The sequence below is a fragment of the Liolophura sinensis genome, chromosome 3, assembly GCF_032854445.1.
Source record: "Liolophura sinensis isolate JHLJ2023 chromosome 3, CUHK_Ljap_v2, whole genome shotgun sequence".
In the NCBI taxonomy this organism is placed as follows: Eukaryota; Metazoa; Mollusca; class Polyplacophora; order Chitonida; family Chitonidae; genus Liolophura; species Liolophura sinensis.
In genome coordinates, this window is record NC_088297.1 from 19857633 (window position 1) to 19882563 (window position 24931).

The 24931-nt window shown below is 40.3% G+C and overlaps 1 protein-coding gene across 1 annotated transcript in view; it reads right to left on the minus strand.

Annotated features, from left to right (window-relative positions):
• Positions 1-14211: 14211 nt before the first annotated feature.
• Positions 14212-24931, minus strand: part of LOC135463450 (piggyBac transposable element-derived protein 3-like) — an 85788-nt gene continuing 75068 nt past the window's right edge. Inside the window, exon 3 of the mRNA XM_064740709.1 lies at positions 14212-15863. Within this exon, the coding sequence (XP_064596779.1) occupies positions 14212-15863 (1652 nt within the window). The remainder of the gene's footprint in view (positions 15864-24931) is intronic.

The following is a 24931-nucleotide window of genomic DNA, read 5'->3' on the forward strand; positions in this document are numbered from 1 at the left end:
GTTTTGCCACCATGATGAATGCCAAAACACACCATCACTGAACCGCCACCACCTTGACGGGACTCCCGGACACAGTCATCATAGAGGTTCTCGCCATGCAATCTGCGAACCCTTTGTTGTCCATCTTGTCGGTCAAGGATGTATCTGCTTTCGTCGGTGAAGACAATGTGACGCCAATGGCCGACCTAGTGCCCGATGCCCCCTAGCCCAAAGGAGTCGTGCAACACGATGCGGAGAAGTCAGACGTGGACATGTGACCATCAGTCTTGCTCGATGCCCTGAATCAATAAGTCGTCAATTCACGGTTTGGCGTGAAACACGAACCCCATAATGTTGCCTCCACAAGAGACGAAGACGGCTGGCTGGCATTCTTCGGTTTGTTTGTCTGTAAAATGACAGCATGAGTTGTACTTGAACTCACAGCGCTCGTATTTTGGTGAGAGGTCCCCAGGTCAGGGAAATAAGTATTGGGTATGACGTTAACCCAGGAGTCTCGCACCAGTGCGGTCTAAAAAGCTTCGATAGGTCAGCGTAGGTGTGACCGCAATCAGTAGTCTTGGAAATTATATTATAATCGTACAAGTACTTTTATCTGGCCTGCGAATACAACGTAATTAACCGTCAGTGCTTGTGCTATTAGAAGTTCAGGAAAGGAAAAAGACATTGTGTGTTATGAAAACAAGAAATTTTCTCAAATCGCACATGTTCAGTCTGCACTTAAACAGGTGCCATATCAAGCGAAAACTGAATAAGCATTTAAATTCAAGTCATTCAGCTCAAATTGTTCCCATCTACAACCATCTGGTATTAAAGGCTGGATCGTTAACAGTGAAGATAACCCCCGTTAGTGGTCAACCTATTGGATCTACAGACTCTTCACGCTAACAATTTCCTCGCTAAACTATCGCCGCAACTGATGTACGTTATTCTTACACCGATCTTTGAGACACAGTTCTGATTTTATCAAGGTTTCTCGCCTACAGTCCTATTTAACGAGGGTCAGTGAAGCCTTTCGCTTAATTCATAGGCTAATAGGTAGGTTGTCTGACCCAGACACAAGGAACAATCCGTGAGCAACAGGCTTTCATTAGGACCGTCTGCCGAATTAAACCAGTCTAATGTTTTATTTACAAAGACCAAGCTAGCTCAGTTAGCCGAGTAAGATGTCTTGAGAAAGCGACGCCCTCTGACGAGACAGTGTTGATCTAGAAATCAGACCGTCGGTCTATGAGGGACACAGTACAATTATCACTTCACTGTTAAGACAGCCATTGACTAATGTAACGGGTTTTTGCTGGCATTCTCTACTACATGAACTGAAATGATATCCGCAATATGGCGCATCCTTGTATCCGGTGTAGCTATTACATCGATAAATTTTTGTGACAGTGCACTGCTAAAACGCACAAAAGTGAGTTTTCTATTTCTTGCTAGCGTTATCGATATCTTAACACCAGATTCTTGACCTTTCCCGATGTTTGAGGTGAACTCTCAACCTCCATCTAACATATGACAGTTTTTAAATTGTATAGAAGTAAAAATCAGGAATCCAGAAAGATGTTTCTTTGCCTAAATATGCCCCAATTTCTATCTTCTTATTTTTTTTGTGTTGAATGTTGTTTTGAAAATTGTTCAGGGAATTGTTGACCAGGAACGTCTGTTATGGCCTGGAGGACTTTTTGCCGTTATGTGACTTTGGCAACTATTACGCTGTCGTTGCTACTTTGATTTTGCTAGCAATGCTCTGATCTTTTATGTGGTGAATTCCTGATTAATCAAAAAGATTTTCATACCGGACTTTTCACCGAACTTAAACGATAGTTGTGATGTCACCCTAGTGTCAAACTGTAGTTCTTTTTCTTTCTAGGAAACTACAGATAGGAACTACATTCTTATTCTGGAAAGTACAGTACGACGGAGAACTCAGTGTAAAGAGACACCAAAATCAGCATTGCATGGTGAAATGGTATGCAGTGCTACATGTATGTGGCCTGGATCTTATAAAACTGTCTCTCTCTGTACCACAGATTTGGCCCCGATAGTTGGTAGAGCGTCCGCTTCGGGAGCAGTACATCCAGGGTCAATCCTGGCTCGAGTCACACAAGAGACCTTAACAGAGGAAGTTGTAGCTTCCTCGCTTGGCGTTCAGCAGTAAGGAGATAGGGCAACGACTGATTGACCCGTATCAGAATAATGGCTCGCGGCTTACTTGCCTTCGGTAAGGCGTCTAAGTGAAGCAGCACAAGATAAAAGAGCTGGAAATCCGCCCTGTAACAAGGAGGCATATTACAGGCACTCTAAGGATTCTTTCGTCGTCATATGACTGAAAAATTGTTAAGTACGACGTTAAACCCCAAGCACTTACTCACTCACTCTCTGTACCACCTCAACCTTGCATAAGACACTTCCAACTTTGCCATGAAAATTCCATAGCATGTTCTGCTACAATGCCGCCCTGTCCACTTAGCGCATGTGTTAAAAGATCCGAGAAACATGCACGCAGAAATGCGACACAATTTAGCCAGGCCTACTTGTATAAAGCAACCAGTTATAAATTCACAAACGTGTTACAGAAAGGACGGTCATAAAGTTTTCAGTCTTATATATAGTCCACATTCACTGCATACAAAATTACAATTTAAGTCACATGTTTACTTTACCTAGCATTTGAGCAGTGTAGAAAATCACACAGGTACGTGAATATTGTTACTGACCATCGTTTAAGGCTGAGAAAGCACTCGTAACAGGACCTAAAAGAAACATCGATTCGGCGCTATCGCGCGTCCTTGATTCGTCTTTAGGAAAGTACTGTTATTCGTCATGCGTCAGAAAGTGAAGAGATTAAAAACACATTATTTGCTACAAAACAACATGACTGCAACATGATTACCTGCACTGGACAAAAATTGAATTCCTTTGACTATTTACTTGGGGTCTATACAGGGCGTCTCTTGAATGGAATGATTTGGTAGAGAAGGCTTTGACAAGAGCGCCTCCGACCGACCGACAGATTTGTCTGCAGCAAGGCAAGACTTGAACCAGACGTCCTACTTCGACCAACAGTTATACAAGGATGGTGCCGCACTGCATCTTTTCAACCATAATGGCGCAATGGGAAATAAGCTATAACTGATAAAAGACGAACCTACTTCAAGTTTTATGTTACCGTCCATATTGTAGACACAACAGTATAGCGCTATTACTTATTTGCTAATATGTGAAGGCTACGTTGAAAAGCCCAGTTCCCTATCCAAAATGTAAGGAGGGACAACGTGGCGGATTTCAGCCGGAGAGGTGGTATCTCGCATAAAGCGGGAATATTAGCAGAATGTATGACCGATGGTGGATAATTATACGTTTAAAGAACTTCATTGAAACCATACCATTCAGTATAAAACCAGATGACATTAAATCATTTTTATTGAACTGTTGGTTCTACAGTCGCTGGTTGAACAGAAAATTTATGCGGCAATTTCCCCGAATTGTCACTCAATAGGTCACTGTCAATTAGTATATGACTGGGAGCTATATTATTCTCTCGATAGAGTTGTTAGTATGGTGGGAAATACTGTAACGTTTTGTAATCGACCATATACGGTATAGATAGTATGAAATCGTACGTAGTATCAAGGTCCACAGCTAATGTATTTGTGTAGTTTCGGGATATTTTACCTAACCGTGCATCCATATCTCTGCATAAATAATTTGACTTTCATCGTCACTCTTCATCAAGGCTGAAATAAATCGATAATATCGTGTCTGAGATGTGTCGTTGAGATCTATGCCTTTCGGTTCCACTTCCCAAGATAAGTTTCTCTTCAAGAATCTTGTTATCATTTTAGGAGACGTGTCTCCCCGATACAATATACCGATTCTTTACTACTAGATGTTAACTGGAGGATTTTGGAGAGAAAAAAATGAGACATGTATTTTGGATCCGGGTGAATGAAACCCATATTTAGACATGTAACCATGAAGACTGCAAATTGTGGGACAATTATAATATTTAACTACACATCTAAGAACAGGACTCGTTCATTCAGAATACCATTATCATCACCCTTAATAGATACGATACGTTTCCAAGTTTTCTGTCACTTCAATTACAAAATTGCTAGCCTGTCCTCAGCTCCATGCCTCGACACAGAGCGATTGTATTTCAAGATAGAAGACACCTAATTAGATTTTCTTCTTCTCTGCCAAATCAGGAAGTATCGGGTATTCTTGTTTTTTATAATAGTGGGATTTTTATATCTGGCAGTCACACTGACAACATGCTTTTATTAATTTATTTGGAGCTTTAAGTCGTACAAAATAATATTTCACTTATACGGCGGGGGCCAGCATTATGGTGGGAGAGAACCGGGCAGAGCCCGAGGTAAGCCCACGACCATCCGCAGGCTGCTGACAGACCTCCTCACTTACATCCCGAGAGGAAGCCAGCATGAGCATTTGGAGTTCTAAGTCTTACTCAAGAGTATTTCACTTATACGACGGCGGGCAGCATTATGGTATGAGGACACCAGGCAGAGCCCAGGGGAAACCAACGACTATCCGTAGGTTGTTGCCAGACTTCCACGTACGGGGTTTTCTTTGACTAATTCTAATGAATGGAACATTCCTGCTACCGTGATGTTGAACGGTCAAGTTGCAGTGACATTTTGAAACAGAAATTCTGTTACCAAAGCAGTAAGTAATAGATGTATTGAACATATGACCGAAAACCTACAATTATATCTATACTAATTCTTCTGAAATGCAACAAAATATTTACAAAGTATTTACTAGATCTCACAAGATAAAGTACGCAAACCATGGGTTATACAGTTCACGGAGCTAATGTATATGATACCAGGTTTACAGCTCAGCAAGAGTGTAAACACGTTACGTACTCAGAAAAGATCTGTGCACTCAAACTCGACAATCTCTTCTGCCTGGAGCGTAATGACAACTTATTTGTCTCACACTACCCTAGTGGATTCCGAATTAGTCTGAACTTCACATTTTCTACCAAAGCTTTCTCTGAGCGAAACATTCCACAATTCAGAATTCCCTACACACGAACATGCTAACGAGAGTGTCCGTAAGTTGAATTCGCTCCGCTTTCATATAAAAGAATTTTATTCCCCTGTGTTGTGTCCGTAATAAATTGGCACGTTTATTTGGAGTAGCCACTGTTAAAGACAAAGTATTGTGATTTGAATTGCTATCCACCAATGAAATTATAGCAAAAATGATTCTACTAGTTTTCGTGCACAACCAGCACAAAGCAGGAATCCTCCCGGTTACCGGGATGTTGTTTGTGTGTACAGCAACTTGCATCTTAAGCACGACTGAGGCACATCTATTATGAATATTATGATGAATCGTATAGAGGACAGAAAATTTCACTTCTCAATGAGATTTCCCACAAATGAGGTTTACACGGTAAACGATTTTCGAAATATAATGGTGTACAGTTAATACCAATCTACAATATCAAAGGAATGCAAGAAAAAAAAAACCGACGACCTGTCGTCTGTACATGTCCTCGCTGACGTCACTGTATATTCTTTATGTCGTAACTTAAATAAGCATGCCACTGCGTTTTACTCAGCTGTAGATTCTGGCAACAACATGCCCATCTTGGGACGAAATGTACGTTTCTGACTTGATAGTTCAATCCAATTTCAGTAAGGTGAATTACGAAGACGTCGCCGCTAAGTTTGCAAAAATTGGGTGTGAACTTTAAGGCTTTAAGTCAGGCTAAAGGCAAAACTTCCCATGCTTTAAGCAAGGCCGAGTAAATGGACATCCGTTCACAGCGACCGTCATTTCATGACACGTGATCAAACAAATCTGAAAAGCTTAAATAACCTCGTCTGTGGCCTAAGGCCTTTGCTTTAGAGTTTATTGGGTGCCTATATCTCAAAAAGTGCTATAGTTTTTCTCCTAACATTGCCCAGCAGTTCCTTTGTATAGCGGGCAGAGAAAATAATCCACCAAAGCTTGCATTTCAGCCAACGTAATCATTAGCAAAATCACAATTTGGATAAATCTGGTCTCTCTCTGGCAACGTATTTCTGTTGACGTTACTTAGATAGACTGTTAGATAATGCAATTATTAAGGTTTATTTAAAATCTAGGTAAAACTATCTTCAACAGGATAACAATCGTCAACCGTAACATTAATTCAAATGACAGAAAGTTTTGACAAATATTAATGATATAGTAAATCTGTTTTTAAACATCACAAAATAGCCCCAATTTATGTCGCACACTTCTTGTCAAATAGATTCATCCTTCGTAAGTATATTTAAAAGCAAGGTGTCACTAGTAAGAGGAAGTAGAGACACGTTTCACTTGAATGTTCTGATACAGATAAAGCCATCGTAATAAAAATACTAAACGGTTTATTGGACTTTACTGAAAATCATTTGACTGAGCAAAATTCGGTTTTAAGTAAGAGTTCAGGTACAAAATAAAGGGGTGTTTCGAGTTTTTAAATATTGCCACCTGATAAAGGAAAACTTCGATTGCCAATCTTACTAATCTTGAGAAAATAGAACTGGCCATGGGATTTGTACATAGGAATCGAAGCTTGTACATAGGAGCTTGGAAATCCTTCTTCGTAATCGTAATTCATCGGGGTTATATTGTAACCAATGGCAACGACATTATCAAATGTAAAATATTTCACAGGAGTTTTCAAGTACACCGGCTCAAGAGGTTTGTACATTCAGGAACGATAAATTTGCCTGTGGTTTACCGCAATCACGTAAAGCATTTTCAATAAGTAAATGGACACTAAAAGAGACAAATTGCGGTCGGTCGCAGTATCCGCTTGTCTTCTGCTGAGCTTGTCACTCAGAGTGTGGGCACAAATGGAAGTTCGTGAAGAGCCGGTGATTTGGGAAGGCATATTGACCTTTGACTGGGCTACCGCTTTCCCGTAATTGCAAGGAAAAGCCTTGCCGTTCGTCATTGATCAAGAATGTGGGAATATCTTGAAAAACCCTCTGGGCAGAACACAGTGTGGTTAGTAGAAATAGCTGACATGGTCACCTCATTTCATTATGAATGATTGCAACGAGAGAAAAAACACATTTCTAGCAACTTCCTAGTAACTTGTCAAGCCTTCACCCACAGCTCCTGTAATTCTGCAAACTGATATGCTTCTTGGCACAGAAAAGATCATATAGACTGGGATTAACGAAGGTTTGACTGACCCACGGCAAGTAGCAATTAGACTAGAAGTCCGACTTTAACTCCTTTGAAAAAACAATCTACCTGATGATTTCCTTTTCAAAATATGCAACAATGGACATAGTTATGATAATATGGAGTGAAAGTTTACATGCTTGATACTCGGTATGGTTCAAAGGGATGCGTTGTCCATATCATTACCAGTCTGCAGCGAAGGGGACAAAGTTAAAGAGGTTTTACCTGAAAAATTTTGGTCACGAATAGCTAATATTCAGCAAATACTATTCATGCTGTCAAAATGACACTAAAGTTATAATACGACAAAATTTGTAAATTTTAGCAATTTTATGGAACTGTAACACAAGGCCAATAATTTGTGAAACTTCATGCATTGTTTGGGCCATTTCATTCGTGGTAAGTTGGACCAACTATCACACTATCGTCACTTCTCTGATTTTTCTCCCCGTGATGTAGTCATTTATATTCTACAATAATAGCAGAACTTTGATTCCATGTTATCCGACTGACTTTATTTGGTAAAAAATCTCCGGTATAGCCTGTTTAAGGCCCTGTTCCTCACACTTTCTGTCTTGTACAGAGAACTTGGATTGATAAATATGATGAGTATTAATTTCGTTTCAGCTTTTTGTTCACTAATTCACGTTATCCGTGTTTGTAAACGCGTCGTTCTTGAAAAATTTATTGAGTACTGTATTAAATAAATAAACAAACAAATACATGTATCAATTCCTAGGATAATTACACCAATGATTTTAGCACGACTCTCCTGTGTTCTTTCCCGCAGTACAAAATTCTATAATTCAAATGCCATTTGAAAGTATGCTGTCATGGTGTTTTTTCCGCTACTGCTCCCAAAAAAGAGCTACATAGCGAAACGACGAATAATAGCATTTCTAGTATACTCTAGACAAGTTTGAACTTGCATTTGCCGATTTGATTGGGGTGACAGGGCTCAGCATTTAAAACCAGATGTGTAAAGGCCTCTTGATTTACGATACCAGGAAACATATCTTCACATCTTGATCAACCTTTCTCTTGAACTTGTCATATTCCTATCCCTGACTGTTCAGCAAAATGCCTGTTATTGCTTCCAGCCTATGAGGAGAAAAGGTCAAGAAGGACTAATCTATCCTCTTAGAGCATGTCAAATCAGGATAGTATTTGGAAGGCATAAAGCGCTTAAGAGGAACTAAACAATCAGTTATATATAGATTTATTCATTTGACTTGTTTTACGCCGTCCTAAACAATATTTCACTTACACGACGGCGGTCAGAAGTATGATGAGAGGAAACCGGGCTCTGAAGTCAAGACCATTCGTAGTTTGATGGCTGACTTTCCCACCTACGACCGGAGGGTATGCAATATTTGTTAATTTAATTGATGTTTTACTCAGTACATAGGAATTTTCACTTACATGACGACGTCCATCATTATGGTGGGAGTGGTGGGGGGGGGGGGGGGGGGGTATCTTAATGATCAGTGATGAGCAGGTTACCTTTCAGGCTCTGGAAGGGGTTTGAAAGCGAAGTGAGTCCTACGTGGGCATTTCTGAGGTGGTGAAATTTCTCACCGATTTACCAAAGTAGTTCCACTGTACTGCCGCGGTGTGTTTTAACGTCTCTATATGGTTTTCTTCTATTTGGGTATATAAACCCGACTAGAGCTTGGTTATTGTGAAGCACATTACTTAGTTCACAAAATACCGTCAAATTATAATGCTTTCCAATAAAAAATTAGTGTTGTCTGTTCGCACTCTCTAGCTGCATGGTTCAAATAGTTGCATTTCCATTGATTCGGTCAGGCCATGGTTAAAAAAATGTTCGTTGCGTGCTAGCGGCGAGTAAAAAAACTGATAGACTGGTAAAATTAGTAACTACTAGTTCTCTTTGGCTAGGGAAAATTTTGAAAGAGGTACAGTTCGTTATAAACGAGTGTGTATGTTTCGTTAAACTATTAAACTTCTTTCTACTTTTGTGAGCTTGTATGTTTTTCGAGGAAGATTCTGCTCTTCGCTTAACGGCGTTCAGTGCTAAAGCACGGGCACAAGTGTTCACCAGCGCACGTCATTCGCCCTGCCGGAACTCGTACACCAGGCTGTAATAACCATTGAGCTTTTTTGACTACAGGCTGCCTAGTCATAGGCCTCTGGCTTGCTGCTGATGAAGCCATACTGCTGTGGTGACCCTACTTCGGTCGTCAAAACAGAGGGACTTGCACAGTCGAAATTGAATTACATGTGGCGTTTTGGGGGAGGGAGGGGGAGGCGGGGGTGCATTTACAGCAGGATCACAGGCGTCAGTATGACAATGTGACAGGGAAGATCGCACACAATCATTTCTAAAAGAAGGGGTGGAACGAAGACCGTGGTTCCAGTACCTGTTTGACGTTGAGAAAAATGTTTTGCCTTGTCAGTGTTCGGCGTGCTTTGAGTTTCCCCTAGAATCCTGGATATAAATTCCCACACCAACTCTTTTATTGACGAAATCGTCATTAGCTGCTGATTTCATTAACATGATTTTCGTGAGTACATTCGAATTTTTTTGTATGAAACACCTACGCTTGACTTAAATTGACCTACAAGTGTATTTCAAGTGATATTTGTGTGAGTGAGTGCTTGGGGTTTAACGTCGTACTTATCAACTTTTCTGTCATGTGACAACGACGGAATCCTTAGAGTGCAAGTAATGTGCCTCCTTGTTGTAGGACGGAGATCCACAGCTCTTTTATCTTGTGCTGCTTCATTGAGACGATTTACCGAAGGCAAGTAAGGCGTCCCGCCCGAGCCATTATACTGATACGCGTCGACCAGTAATTTCAGTGTCCCCTTAACGCTGAAAGCCAAACGAGGTAGCTACAACTTGCTCTTTTAAAATCTTAGGTGTGACTCGACCCAGAAGCGATATTTGAATACAGTTCTATCCGTGAGTGATCATAATTGTTCGTTATAAAAGAAAAATGCAAAATTGTATGCATATGGGTGCATAATCTTTTGTATTAACCGAAGTGAAATTTTGGGCTAGTGAAATTTGAGGGCTTACAATCCTGCAATTGTACTGCATAATAACCAGGCTACTAAACCCTTGGGTTCTAGTTCATTAATATAGAGGGAATGTGACAGAGTGGCCAAGGCAATGTGATATATGTACTTGGCTATGTTTGAGATGACCTTCTACGTTAGAAAATTTTGTTTTAAAACAGAACAATGCAGTGTATTGTCGAAGACACAAAGTGTATAGGCTTTGGTATGATGTATACTTTATTCTAACCACATGAGGTGCTTCTGTGTATAGCAAACCAGATCACCTTTCGACGGTCCTTGTCCAGAATTCTTGTTTTTGAATAATCATGACAACACGCGAGGCAACGAAGTCTTCATACTAAACCGTCATGGTTGAGCCATGCGCCTTGCGAATAAAAATCTAAACGTCTATTCCCACATTTATATAATATTCGTAAACCGTAAAGTCGCCTCATTTTCCAAAACAACGTAAAGCACCAAATGCCGATTCCACAAAGCCATTCCTAACTGAAATCATAATTTAAAACCTCTTCAGAATGTTTAAGTTTTCGGTGAAGGAAGATTTATTTATTTATTTAATTGGTGTTTTACGCCGTTCTCAAGAATATTTCACTTATATGACGGCGGCCAGCATTATGGTGGGAGGAAACCGGGCAGTGCCCGGGGAAAACCCACGACGATCCGCAGGTTCCTGGCAGACCTTCCCACTTACGGCCTGAGAGGAAGCCAGTATGAGCGGTGAAAGAAGAGGAAAACATTTTTCTTACAATAATACTGAAGTGGTCAAAATTTTAATTTCCAAAGCCGAAAATGGGCCCCTGCTCTTAAATGAATATGTAAGAAGTAATGTATAAATAATAAACAAAGCTGGTAACATGTTAAAGGGAAGCAGTCAACGCTTTTCGATAATGCAGGGAGAACATAGTCTAGGCATGGCATCCACTTCAATTTTCAAACTCGATGTCCGCGATAATTTCCAGGTCGGATACAAGTTGACTTTTTACTCTACCTGATTTAATAAACATGAATGCTTATACACGACCCCCAACCCTTGGTTAAGCGGAAATAAATACAATTTATGCCATAAACATAGATGCTTGTATACTGCCCCTGGTCCCGGATTAAGCGGAAATAGATGCTTATACACGACACCCAACCCTTGGTTAAGCGGAAATAAATACAACTTATGCCATAAACATAGATGCTTGTATACTGCCCCTGGTCCCGGATTAAGCGGAAATAGATGCTTATACACGACACCCAACCTTTGGTTAAGAGGAAATAAATACAACTTATGCCGTAAACATGAATACTTATATACGGCCCCTAGTCTCGCCTTAAGCGGGAATAAATGTTTATACACTACCCTCAGCCTTGGATTAAGCGAAAATATATACAACTTATGGCATAAACATGAATGCTTACATGTAAGGACCCTACTCCCTGATTAAGCGGAAATAAATGAGAGCCCCCAGCCCTGGATTAAGCGCACACAGATACAACTGATGCAATAAACATAAACACTTATATACGGCCCCAAGCCAAGAATTCAGCCGAATTAGATACAACTTCTGTCACAAACATGAATGCTCATATACAGCCCTAGCCCCGAATTAAACGGATAGAACTTATCCCATAAACAAGGATGCTTAAATACAGGATCCACCAAAGATCCTGAACATCCTGTGTGGCATGTGGCAAAGGTGGTGAGATTGTGTGATCCTAACTCATCAGAGCTTGAACATCTGGAGTGTCTTTTGGCAAAGGTGGTGAGATTGTGTGATCCTAACTCATCAGGTCTTAAACATCTGGTGTGCCATGTGGCAAAGGTGGTGAGATTGTGTGATCCTAACTCATCAGAGCTTGAACATCTGGAGTGTCATTTGGCAAAGGTGGTGAGATTGTGTGACCCTAACTCATCAGACCATAAACATCTGGAGTGTCATTTGGTAAACGTGGTGAGATTGTGTGATCCTAACTCATCAGACCATGAACATCTGGTGTGTTATTTTGCAAAGGTGGTGAGATTGTGTTATCCTAACTCATCAGACCTTAAACATCTGGAGTGTCATTTGGCAAAGGTGCTGAGATTGTGTGACCCTAACTCATCACACCATAAACATCTGGAGTGTCATTTGGCAAAGGTGGTGAGATCGTGTGATCCTAACTCATCAGACATTGAACATCTGGAGTATCATTTGGCAAAGGTGCTGAGATTGTGTGATCCTAACTCATCACACCATAAACATCTGGAGTGTCATTTGGCAAAGGTGGTGAGATCGTGTGATCCTAACTCATCAGACATTGAACATCTGGAGTATCATTTGGCAAACGTGGTGAGATTGTGTGATCCTAACTCATCAGACCATGAACATCTGGAGTGTCATTTGGCACAGCTGGTGAGATTGTGTGATCCTAACTCATCAGGCCTTAAACATCTGGTGTGTCATCTGACAAAGGTGGTGAGATTGTGTGATCCTAACTCATCAGGCCTTAAACATCTTGTGTGTCATTTGGCGAAGGTGGTGAGATTGTGTGATCCTAACTCATCAGATCTTGAACATCTGGAATGGCATTTGGCAAAGGTGGTGAGATTGTGTGATCCTAACTCATCACACCATAAACATCTGGAGTGTCATCTGACAAAGGTGGTGAGATCGTGTGATCCTAACTCATCAGACATTCAACATCTGGAGTATCATTTGGCAAAAGGGATGAGATTGTGTGATCCTAACTCATCAGACCTTAAACATCTGGAATGGCATTTGGCAAACGTGGTGAGATTGTGTTATCCTAACTCATCAGACCATGAACATCTGGAGTATCATTTGGCAAAGGTGGTGAGGTTGTGTGATCCTAACTCATCAGACCTTAAACATCTGGAGTGTCATTTGGCAAAGGTGGTGAGATTGTGTGATCCTAACTCATCAGGCCTTAAACATCTGGTGTGTTATTTTGCAAAGGTGGTGAGATTGTGTTATCCTAACTCATCAGGCCTTAAACATCTGGAGTGTCATTTGGCAAAGGTGCTGAGATTGTGTGATCCTAACTCATCAGGCCTTAAACATCTGGTGTGTCATCTGACAAAGGTGGTGAGATTGTGTGATCCTAACTCATCAGGCCTTAAACATCTTGTGTGTCATTTGGCAAAGGTGGTGAGATTGTGTGATCCTAACTCATCAGACCTTGAACATATGGAGTGTCATTTGGCAAAAGTGGTGAGATTGTGTGATCCTAACTCATCAGACCTTAAATATCTGGAGTGTCATTTGGCAAAGGTGCTGAGATTGTGTGATTCTAACTCAGCAGACCTTAAACATCTGGAGTGTCATGTGGCAAAGGTGGTGAGATTGTGTGATCCTAACTCATCAGACCTTAAATATCTGGAGTGTCATTTGGCAAAGGTGGCGAGATTGTGTGATTTTAACTCATCAGACCTTAAACATCTGGAGTGTCATTTGGCAAAGGTGGTGAGGTTGTGTGATTTTAACTCATCAGACCTTAAACATCTGGAGTGTCATTTGGCAAAGGTGGTGAGGTTGTGTGATCCTAACTCATCAGATCTTAACCCTCTAGATCCCAAGGCATTAAGAAACCAGCCAAAAAATTTCTCCTTGAGAATAAATAAACTCAGACATGTAAAATAAACAAATCCATTGTCAGTTTTGCCATCGGACCCACGTGACCTACTTTTTAAAAATGTTGCACACGTGCAACATTGGGATACAATGAAAAGAAATACGGAAGGATTGTTTTTTTATGATTTATTATAGTAAACATGACAACTGCAATTTCATGCAATTTGATGAAGGTATCGTCACAATTAGAAAAGAAACCACAGTTTAGGCATTGTATTCAAGGAATACTAGGGCAGACTGGCTTAGTCAAAGCAATAAAATTACAAAATAGACATACACCAACAATGCGTTTCAGCATATTTGCCTTATGAGAAATGTCTGAACAATACCATGCTTTACCACACAGTTATTTTTTGTGGTATGCGAGGAAGCAGTTTCGAGGCTCGGCTCCAGGAGAAAGGCACAGGAACACATTGCACTTGCCACATTTCCACTGGGTGTATCCATTGGGACAATACCGACAACGGTTACGCTTTGGCTGGGCCATGGGAAAATGGTCGTAATTGTCATACCATACATCGGGTTGATTTGCTGCGGCGTAAGCTCTCTGTTTTGCCGGAGGTGGGGAATTTAGGCTTGGTCGTCCTACTGGCCGCGCAGGCTTTCCTTTCTTTGTAAGAACCTCAGCAATCTGGGATTGGAAAACCTTTAGTGGGAGGGCTTTCCCAACTCCATTTATTTGGCAATCCCGTTTATACAGGAACCAGCTGTTTACCACACAGATGGTCAAAGTGTGGTAAAAAATGTATAGGTACCATCTTCGTCCTTTGATTTGGCGTTTGTAGAGAGTACACATCATGTCCAACAGGTCTACCCCACCCATATTCTTGTTATAGACAGTTATTACTGCTGGTCGATCAACTTCAATGCGTGCTTTCTGTGCCCGGTCATAACGTTTCACTTTAGTAAGGGGTTCTGCACTTAGATAGGTAGACATCATTGTAACAGTCTTATTGTCCTGCCATTTCAGAAGGGCTAAATCCCCCTCCTTCAGAGTAACGGTGTCGTACGACCCACGCCCTCTTTTAGCAAGGTCCTTATCAGATTCTAGTGGTGCATTATGTAGGCGGTTTTTGTTGACTGTGCCTGTGTACTGAAATCCCCTGTTTTTCATTTCAACAGCCAAGTTGAAATTTGAGAAATAATTATCGGCAAATATTTTGTAGCCGCGATCGCGCTCCAATGAGCTACACAACTGCAAGACAACATTCCATTCATTGAAATCGTGTAAGAAACCACTTGCATCACATCTGCCCCATAGCTTAAACCCCCATTTCTTGGGTTTCTTGGGCAAATATTGACGTAGAAGCGATCTTCCTTTGAAAGGGATCATAATCTCGTCCACACACTGGAATTCTGTATTACTCACTTGTGCAAAATTTCCTCGCAGACTCTCTATCCACGGCCTTATTTTCCAAACGCGGTCTTCTTTTAATTCCTCTGTGACAGTATTGTTATCCACAAAGTGGAGTGATGCCAGGATTTTTTGGAAGCGATTTCGGCTCATAGCATCTGCTATGGATGGGTATCTCAGTCCAATTTTCCAGTAATCTGCAATTTTGGGCATTTTCACCAATCCCATACTGTAATATATCCCAATAAAACTTTCAATCTCTGATGTTGCAAACTTAGATTCTTCCCCAAACTTTTCTAGAGAATATTTATTTGTTTCCACAGTCAAGTCTTCAATCATCTTGTCAGTTATGAACAGCTTTAGGTATTCGTAAGGTGTGCGGTCACTAGAGGGGTCTGGCGTAATTTGTTCTGGTACAAAGTCAGAATCAACAGGTACAAATTTGTCCTTTGAAAAGGTATAACTGGTCTTCAAACGAACAATTTTCTTCCGCTGGCTCTCTGCATTTAGCTGAGCTAAAGGGCGATCATCATCATTGTCGCTGGTACTATCACTACTACTTTCTTCATGTGTATCGTTGTCAGGTGGTTGCCAACTTTGATCATTCTTATCATCTCCCCAGCCATCATTGTCGTCATCAGATTCTTCAGAAACCCATCAACTTCACTATCAGATGCGGTCACTATGTCCAAAACATCATTCAAGTCTTTGAACTTGCGTTGCGCCATCTAAAAGTACGAACAATCATAGTCAAATAATTTGGCCAAATAGCTTCTGTGTAACAGTATTTACCAATGTTGCACGAGTGCAACACGAGATAGACACGCTTGTATGCCATACACCGCATAGCTTATTGTAATTGTTATTGGGCTCCTTTTATTCACAAAGCGATATACTTTCATTACAAATATAGAAAGAAAATCAAACTAAAACATATAACAGAAGAATAGCTTATATTCCTACCTCCAAGTACCGGCCGCTCGCTTTACAACAACACCGCCATGTGGAAAGGTCACGTGATCGGCTAATACATGCGCTACTGCCACCTACCCACTGAAAGTGAAACTAGATTTGTTGCTTGTGAGCTACAGTGGGATGTAAAGGAAAGCTCTGATACTATAAGGGCTATTTATAGAACAAGCTGTGCACTGTTGCACTGGTGCAACTACGGGATCTAGAGGGTAAACATCTGGAGTGTCATTTGGCAAAGGTGGTGAGATTATGTGATCCTAACTCATCAGACCTTAAACATCTGGTGTGTCATTTGGCAAAGGTGGTGAGATTGTGTGATCCTAACTCATCAGAGCTTGAACATCTGTTGTGTTATTTTGCAAAGGTGTTGAGATTGTTTGATCCTAGCTAATAAGACCTTGAACACCTGATGTGACATTAGGCAAAACAATTTTCTCAATTCTTCGTATACGATATAGCAGTACCGATCTTCCTAAACATCGGCCTGACGGACACTGTAAAAAATAAAAACGTTTGACAGGTCAGACTGGTTTAGTTTGGTTCGAAAAAATTCTGCCATCACACCGCTCTCTATTAGTGATAAATTTTGTCATCACAACGCCTCACATTTGTGAGATCAGTAGAGAAAGGTCAGTGGATTAGTGGGTGGTGTGACCATCTGTTACAGCTCTCTTGTTTATCATTAGCTCCGAAGAAAAGTCCTACGCTCATTTCGTTCGCCCACGAGAGCTCAAGTAACTGTACCAAATTTTAGGATACAGTAGCCACTTACAGTCAATTATAGCATAAATCGTTGATATGTGTCTGTTCTTGGTGATGTGATGGTTTGTCTTATGCATGCCTGGGGACTATTACTCGCCCAGAATGACTCCAGGCACTTTGGATTTACGGTTCTTCTTTCTCAAAGGTACAGTAGGACAAAATAAATGCCGTTTATTTCGCCCGATAAAACAAGGAGGAGGCAAGGCGTTACCTCAATATTTGATGCATCTGCCTGAGGCTAACACACAAATGTGACAGTAAGGCGAACATGAGACTTAATCCTTGATCTCTTCGTTGGCGATTGAAAAAGGACACACTTATTACTACAGATTTACCCTATGCCACTTGAAAGAATTCCCTCTTCCTTCCCACGCGCCTTCGATGGAATTTATACGACATGGACATAAATAGCATCAGCCCCTTCTACATGAACTCACGATCTGTCGTAGGAATGGAAAGTGGGCAGAAGTTGGTTGGAGTGTCTTGCATATTAACGTCGTTTGCTCGGATAATTAAATGGCTAGCACGTTACAAGAGTTAAGACCGTTACTGGTTCACGTGGTTAAGTGTTCAAATCAGCTGTTGCTGTGCCCGCTGTGGCCTTTATTTATTATCAGTAAACACCGTACTCAAGAATATTTCACTTATACGACGACGGCCATCTTTATGGTAGGAGGAAATCGCCCACAACCCGGAGGACACCCACGCCCATCCGCAGGTTGCTGGTAGACTATTTCACGTATGGCCGCAGAGGAAGCTGCGGCTCTTTGGCACACTGTACAAATACATCTGATCGTAAACGTGAGTGAAATGTGTCTGAACACGGTGTTAAACGCTCATCGACTGAATAAATTCACCCATAAGCGCTTCGTTATAGAAGCGTGACGTTTAATTACTTGACATTTTCGTCACTGTAATGTTGTACTTTATCAGTACGTAATTCTGCTTAAGCCATGGGACTAGTTGTTACCTAAGTTGCTAATCTTTACGTATTTAAACGGATAGTTAAAATAAAACCCTGCGGTAATTTGATATACGGCCGGGTATGATACTTCAACATTGAGAATAAAACCACAAGAAATGTAAAATATCAGCAGATGTTTATTTTTCTTTTATAATGTATTGCCACAAGGCACACTACAAACGACGATATCCACCAATTACCAGTATCTAGTGTAGTAGAGCGGACCCGGGTATCAGTTTCCATCTTTCCATTTCTAATTACCTATCCATTATAGGTCCCTAGTTGGTTTAAGTTCTTTCCCTTCTGTCGCTAACAGGTAAGTACACTGTAGTTCTCTATATATCTGATACTATCTGCTGACAGTGATTTTGTTGCGAAGAAAAGGCAGCCCTTTAAACTCTCACAAGATAAGTCATTCACTTGGGTATTGAACGTTAAGCCATACATGAATCCTAACGCCGATGGCGCCTTAGATAAGAAAAATATGTTCCTCCTGACTACAGTTTATATCGGTTTTTAAAAATGACGAATCGCTGACACGAAAATTGATTTATCTGTATTTATGTAAACATATTACTTAGCAATTTTTAATAATTAAAGCGACCTTTTCTTTTCATACTCCTGATGGCTATTTTCACTCCCTGCAGCAAAGAGTTTACGGCCTGCTTCAAGACGTAGAAAGCCATGGAGTTGACGTCAAAGAAAGAGCCGGTTATTTAAACACTGCTGCCTGTTTTCCTTCCCATTGTTATTCTCAGCCCTACAGTTTCCAAGTTCAATGTCTGAACCAGAGTATACGGATGTGACGTCACAAAGAGAGCTGCAGGATTGCTTTATCAATTCTGCTCTATAGCTGTGTCCAGTTGTGTTGAACCTAGAGCTAGACTGGACCTAAGATCGCCGGGTTCGACACATGAACAGTTGCAAGCAAAGTGTAACTCGGTTACCGTGGATATTGCCATTAACGACAATACGACAATATTGTAAAAAAAAAAGAGAGATAAAGATTTGGATAAGGATTTAATTCGTTCGCCAGAACATTCTATACGCCTTAGCTTCATCATTTTAAATGGATACCAATAATCTAATTTTTATATAAAAAAGATGTTTTGGTTTCGAGTTATTACGAAAATTTTATTCATTTTAAGTGGTTTTAAACATGCCCTTCTGTGTTTGTATTGTTTTTGGTATTCTCATTCTCTGGCTCGTCTTTTAAATTTGTTCTGGTCGCGATATGGCTGAAAAATTGCTGATGTGGCGCTAAGCTCTAATCATTCATTCAGTCATTCCATTCGTTTCACTCAGTGACGACTTGCTCTCTGAGAGTATTCGAAATGCCTATTTAACCCCTTAAGACTTGAAATTGTGATGTTTTGAACGGATTTAAATCTAGCTTCACTTTTCTGTCAGAAAAGTATTTGTGCGCAGGGAAACGAGAAAAATGTCTATATCAAAGATGAATGAATAGTTTTATTGGCTTAGGCAAGAACATAGACTATAAATATATATTTTTTGGAATATGAACAAAGAACTTGTGACCAGGGGACATAATCAGCTTTTATTCCTAATCCAGTTCTCAAGAATAAGGCCTTGAGAGAGAAGCCGGTGTTCTCCTTTCTCCGAATGCCATGTTCTGTGCCCCGCGCAATGAGGCTTTCATCCATGCTGTGGAATCTGCTACAGGCATTTTCGTGGATGAGGTTCTAGGTGTTTTCAGTCACCATGTTTACCTTGATGATCATTTCTGTGATACGGTCATTATATATATTTTAACTTTAACCAATTCATCTTTAACCGCAAACAAAACAAAAAGAAATCGTCTTTAGGTATGGAACTATGAATATCAGATTTTGGCAAATATTCTGCCAGAGTAATCACTTGAAAGTATATAGCTTTTCAAATTGTTGTTTTCTAAAAATCAGCACAATATACGCCAGTTTCATTATTTACTACTTGTTTTAAACCTTAAAAGATATTTTTATTTTACCTACCTTCGCTGGATTTAAGGGAAACCACAGACTCTCCGGATGGTACATCTTATCTGGACCTATTTTTGTACAAGGATCAAAACAGTTTTCTCTCCCGCAGACTTGATAAGAGAGAGCGTTTCAATTTTAACAATGTAAGTCACCCTTACTTGAACAGCAATACACCGAAAGGTCTTGCATATGGTGTGTGCATATCTCGCCTGGTAGCACTTGTTAGATCCTGTGTGTTATGTGACGATTTCAAAATATAATAAATAATAAAAAAATATGTCTTGTCATTTAGGCATATTTTTGATCAAAGTTTTGAAGTAAGAGATTGTGAGTGCGATTTATCATCTGAATTATAATCGTAAGTCTTAAACTGAGACCAAAATAAATAAAAAAACAAACGTAGAAACTTTCTTGTCTTAAAAAATCATCATGCGCGTCTTGGAGAATAGTTTTCTCCAGTAAATGTGCTGGCCATTAAGCTTTTAGGATTTCACCTACACTGATATGATAAATGATTATCCTCATGACATACGCATAACAGTGATAACTCCGTGGTTAGGAAGAAAGGGTATGTACAAGGGTAACTGGGAACCAGTTCATCTTGTTGAATTATATTGCCACATCGGGTATATGACCACTTGGAATCAGCGCAACTGAGATGCATATATACATATGATACAACTGATATTCCAGCATGGTACACGATTTAAATACCGATTTTACTCAGTCGCCTAGAACATACCGTTCGTCTATCCACCATCACTGAAAACTAAAAATCCAGTAGATTCTCTGATAAGGTTAACGTAATACACAAGATTATAAAACTTATTCATTTCGAATTATTTATTTCTAAAATGCAGTCTCGTATTTATAAGTTTAAAAACTTATAAACAATACACAACACGTAAATCGTATAGGCCTAGTTTGTATGTGAGTTATCACATTCAGTAGTGTTCAACAACAGCATGTCATGTGCATGGATTTATTAAGGTTTACAAAGAATTTACGCACAGGTTGTTGTTTTGGTATTTTTAACGTACTATAGTTTGTCTCTGGGCATTTGTTGTGAGTTTTCGGGTCCAAAACTACGCGGTAAATATCCACAAAGACCACCAAAAAACTGGCATCGTTTCACTTAGAGCGACTCGAACCTTGTCAGTTACATCTAAAATCAATGGGAATTTCCAGACAATGTACGAGTCAAACAGAATGCATCGTTGTTGACGTAGAGAAACTTGCAAATTTTGTAACTTTCAATAATAGTTACACAAAATAACAACTCTAAGTATCTAGACAGGACCTGCCGGTCAGTGGATCATACATATCTTTACACTAAGGTTTATTTCTATGATTTCAAGTTGGATTTGGTGTTCGCAACTTTTAGCCTTACCATGCTTATCGTATGGTGCGTCATCAGGACGCATCGGTAGTGGATCTACTGCGTCCTTTCCCATTTGTTTGAATAAGAGACGCAGGACGCCTACCTATCAAAATCACTGGAAGTGCAAATTGTACATAGAAGTAAGAACAACATAACATGAATGGTCTGGACAAGGTATCAAAACCCATCATGCCAGATGCATGCCAGGAACAAAACAAAACAAAACAAGGTCAGTTCACCTGACTTGGTAAACACTAACAAGAAAATAAAAGTTATTTCACATGATATGGCATATACCTATGGGTTTCACAGCAGGATAAGTACAGGGATTAAGTAATAAATTTGAACAGACAGGAAAAAAGTGTAGGAGGGTGCTAACTGAATAACACAAGTTCTTTTGGTGCTTTTGATCCATGGCTACGAATACAAAGAGCCTCCTTTAACAAAACATCGGACCAGTGGTAGGATTGATCTGCAATACTTGTGTTGCTTGGAATAACTTCACAAAGGCTCAGTGGATTAGTATTGTTGAGGTCATCTAGTAAACAAAGTAAGCTGGTGAGATACTTAAATTCATTACAAATGGAAGTTCATGATTACATATTTCACTGTATCTAGAAGCATTACTGTGTTCTTTTATTCTCGCAATAAGGCGTCTGTCAGTTTTATTGAAAACTGTTGACTGCTGTCTTTGCAAAGTTCCGTCTTATTTTCGTACTTTATATACTTTCTTAGTTCTTTGGTGGTTTGTGTTATTCGTCGTTTTTGAGAATTGACCTTGCTATTATTGACCTGGAACGTCCTTATTGGTTGACGGCTGGTCTGTCTGTCATACTAATGTCTGTTTCGACGCATAGATCCACCACATTTTCATAAGATGTTTCCTGAGTTTTACTCAGTACCTTTCTGAAATTGTCCCAATCTTATTGAGTACATCATGTTAAATGTTTGTTGTGGGTTGTGTCTTCACCCCAGCCATAATTATCACCCACCGTATCAAAGTGAAATACTCTAGAAGATGGTGTTATTAACCGATAACGCCAGTGCCAAGCAGACAACGGTGAAAATTCTTGCAGCTTAACAGTACAGTGTAACAACTATAATCAGTGTAGTAGTTATAAGCATCATGTCTTTGGATGTCCTTTGATGGTAGAGAAAGCCAGCCTAAAACCGTTATAATTGTTTATGGTTGTCCGACCAGCGACGTGACATTTGTACTACAGCCCTCACAGACTGATGGCCTGACTACTAGGTACCCACTGCCTCGTTAGAGGGCGTCACTTTCTCAAGACATCTTGCTCCGCTAACAGGGCTAGCCTGGCCTTTGTAAATAAAGCATTAGACTGGTTTAATTCGCCAGACAGTCCAAATGAAAGCCTGGGTTGTTTCTTGTGTCTGGGTCAGACAACCTACCTATTAGTCTGTGAATGAAACGAATGGCTTCATTGACCTTGTTAAATAAAACTTTAGCGAGGAAAACGACAAAGTGTTAGCCTGGAGAACCTGTAGATCCCATAGGTTAACCAGTGAGGTGAATAAGCTTCACTGTCAATGATCCATCCTTCAATGCCATATGTTGTAGCTCGTAACCATTTGAACTAAATGGCATGCATTTAAATGCTAATCCAATCTTCGCTTGAAATGGCGCCTGTTTGATTGAATTGTGACAGGATACATCTGGTCTGAGAAAGTCTGACAACGGAACACAATATTTGGTTTTTTAATTCTTAACTTGTAGTGGTGCAAGTACTGACAATTAATTGCCTGGTAGTCGCAAGGTTTACATCCAGGTTAAACTATTTGTACTTGTGGGGAATTATAAAAGAAACACATCAACGCTGAAATGTTTCGTGTTTTCTGGAAAGGGCTGCTGAAAGACCCTGTCAAAATGCCTTATCTTAACTGTTTTTTGTCACAGGTAAAAATATTCATTCTCCCACATGGCAACGAGGTATGTACTCTTCTTTTCCACAGCAAAACATTCAATGACGTAATTAGATTGAAGGGCCATTGTTTCCAGTCACTCCTAAGCTTACCTATCGACGCTTTTAAACGCGGTACCGCTTCCACTGTTCTGCTACAGCCATTTTGCGATTTTCGTGGTATTCAACGATTAATACATTGCGCTGCATTGCGCATACAAATGTAAGCCCGTGTGGTAGAAAAGCAGACAAGTGGTTCCATAATGATCACTAAACCCTCTTTGATCTCAGCAGCGCTAAGGAACGCTAGCACATGACGAACTAACCGTCAAAGTTAGCTTCCTTTCAGAGTCTCTCCACTCCGTTTGGTCTAGAGTAACCTCCTTATACGAACAGCCCGCGGGACGGAAGACTTCTCATGGGTTCGTTTTCCGCACAAACAATTCTTCATCAGAACGCTGACAACAAAGCAGCCACAGTGTCCTCAAATGATGGTGACGAGAATTAACGATGTCCTCACCAATGACCTGCTAGGGACGGGTCAATCATCTGCCCAGCACAATCTGTCGCGTAATGAAATTTCATGATCTCGAACCAAATTTGCCTTATCAAATTCTGTGAAGATCCCAGTTCTCACTGACAAAAGGATTACCTGACTTATAAGTCCAGAGTGGTGTCTCCTTATTGGGACTGATGCGTCCCAGACGAGGTGTTATTCACTAGTCATTTTGTTAATGCAAAAGACTACAGCAACATTCAGCCGTATGTCATCGGGAATACGTGTGACCACCAACTATCGCACTCTCATATCTGCTCTACTTCTGCTCTCTGTTAAATAGGAGAAGGTATGGTTGTTACACGTGTTCAAAGAGAGAAGCAGTCGTAAGTTGGCAGTGATGAGTGGACCACATAGCCTGTGAACTTCCGCTTTGACGCGTTAGTAGGAAGGCCTTCTAACTAGGAAGTTGATGCGGCCGTTGTAGAACCATTACCCTCCATTTCCTACACCTCATGCCATTCGGACCACAACTGCGGATACTGCTTTCCTTCTTTTGCAAATTTTCTGTACATAAGTTATCATTAAACTTTATTGTTAAACTAGTTCATCTGTTGAAATATAGACGGATATAGGAATAGGGTGCCTTGGGGTAATGAATTGGCTTTCTTTAATCTATTATATATACATTCAAGGTCAAACGTTTCTCTTTTAGTTTGGTACTTGATGAAAAATCCTTTTTCGTAACAAATGCGTTCGAGAGTCTGGTGGATATACACTAATGATGGTAACTCTTGTTTAGGCTTAGACGGAATTATTCTTCTTAATTAATAAAGTCAGTGCTCTGAAAAACTCTGAGATGCGAGAGGTTTTGGTTACCCCTGTGTTAAAATATGAAAAGAAACTTTTCAAAAGCATCAGTTTTTCAAAGGATTAAGGAGTTTAATTTCAGCTGTTGTTGGATATAAATTTCAGTGAAAGTTATCTCTGTTTGCACGGCCCTTACCTTTATCGTCGCGACTACAACTTGATTCTAAGCCGACCCCACTTCCAAAGGAAGTGTGTTAAGCTATTTGTAATTGTGTATGTTAGGACAAGGCCCGAACGGGATGTTACGAAATATAAACCATACTTTCATGTATCGGTTAAGGTAAGTGTACTTGATGAACCCAACATCATGAAGGCGAAATCAAGCCAACGGAAACTGGTTTCTGTGCACGCAACCTCAACAGTAAA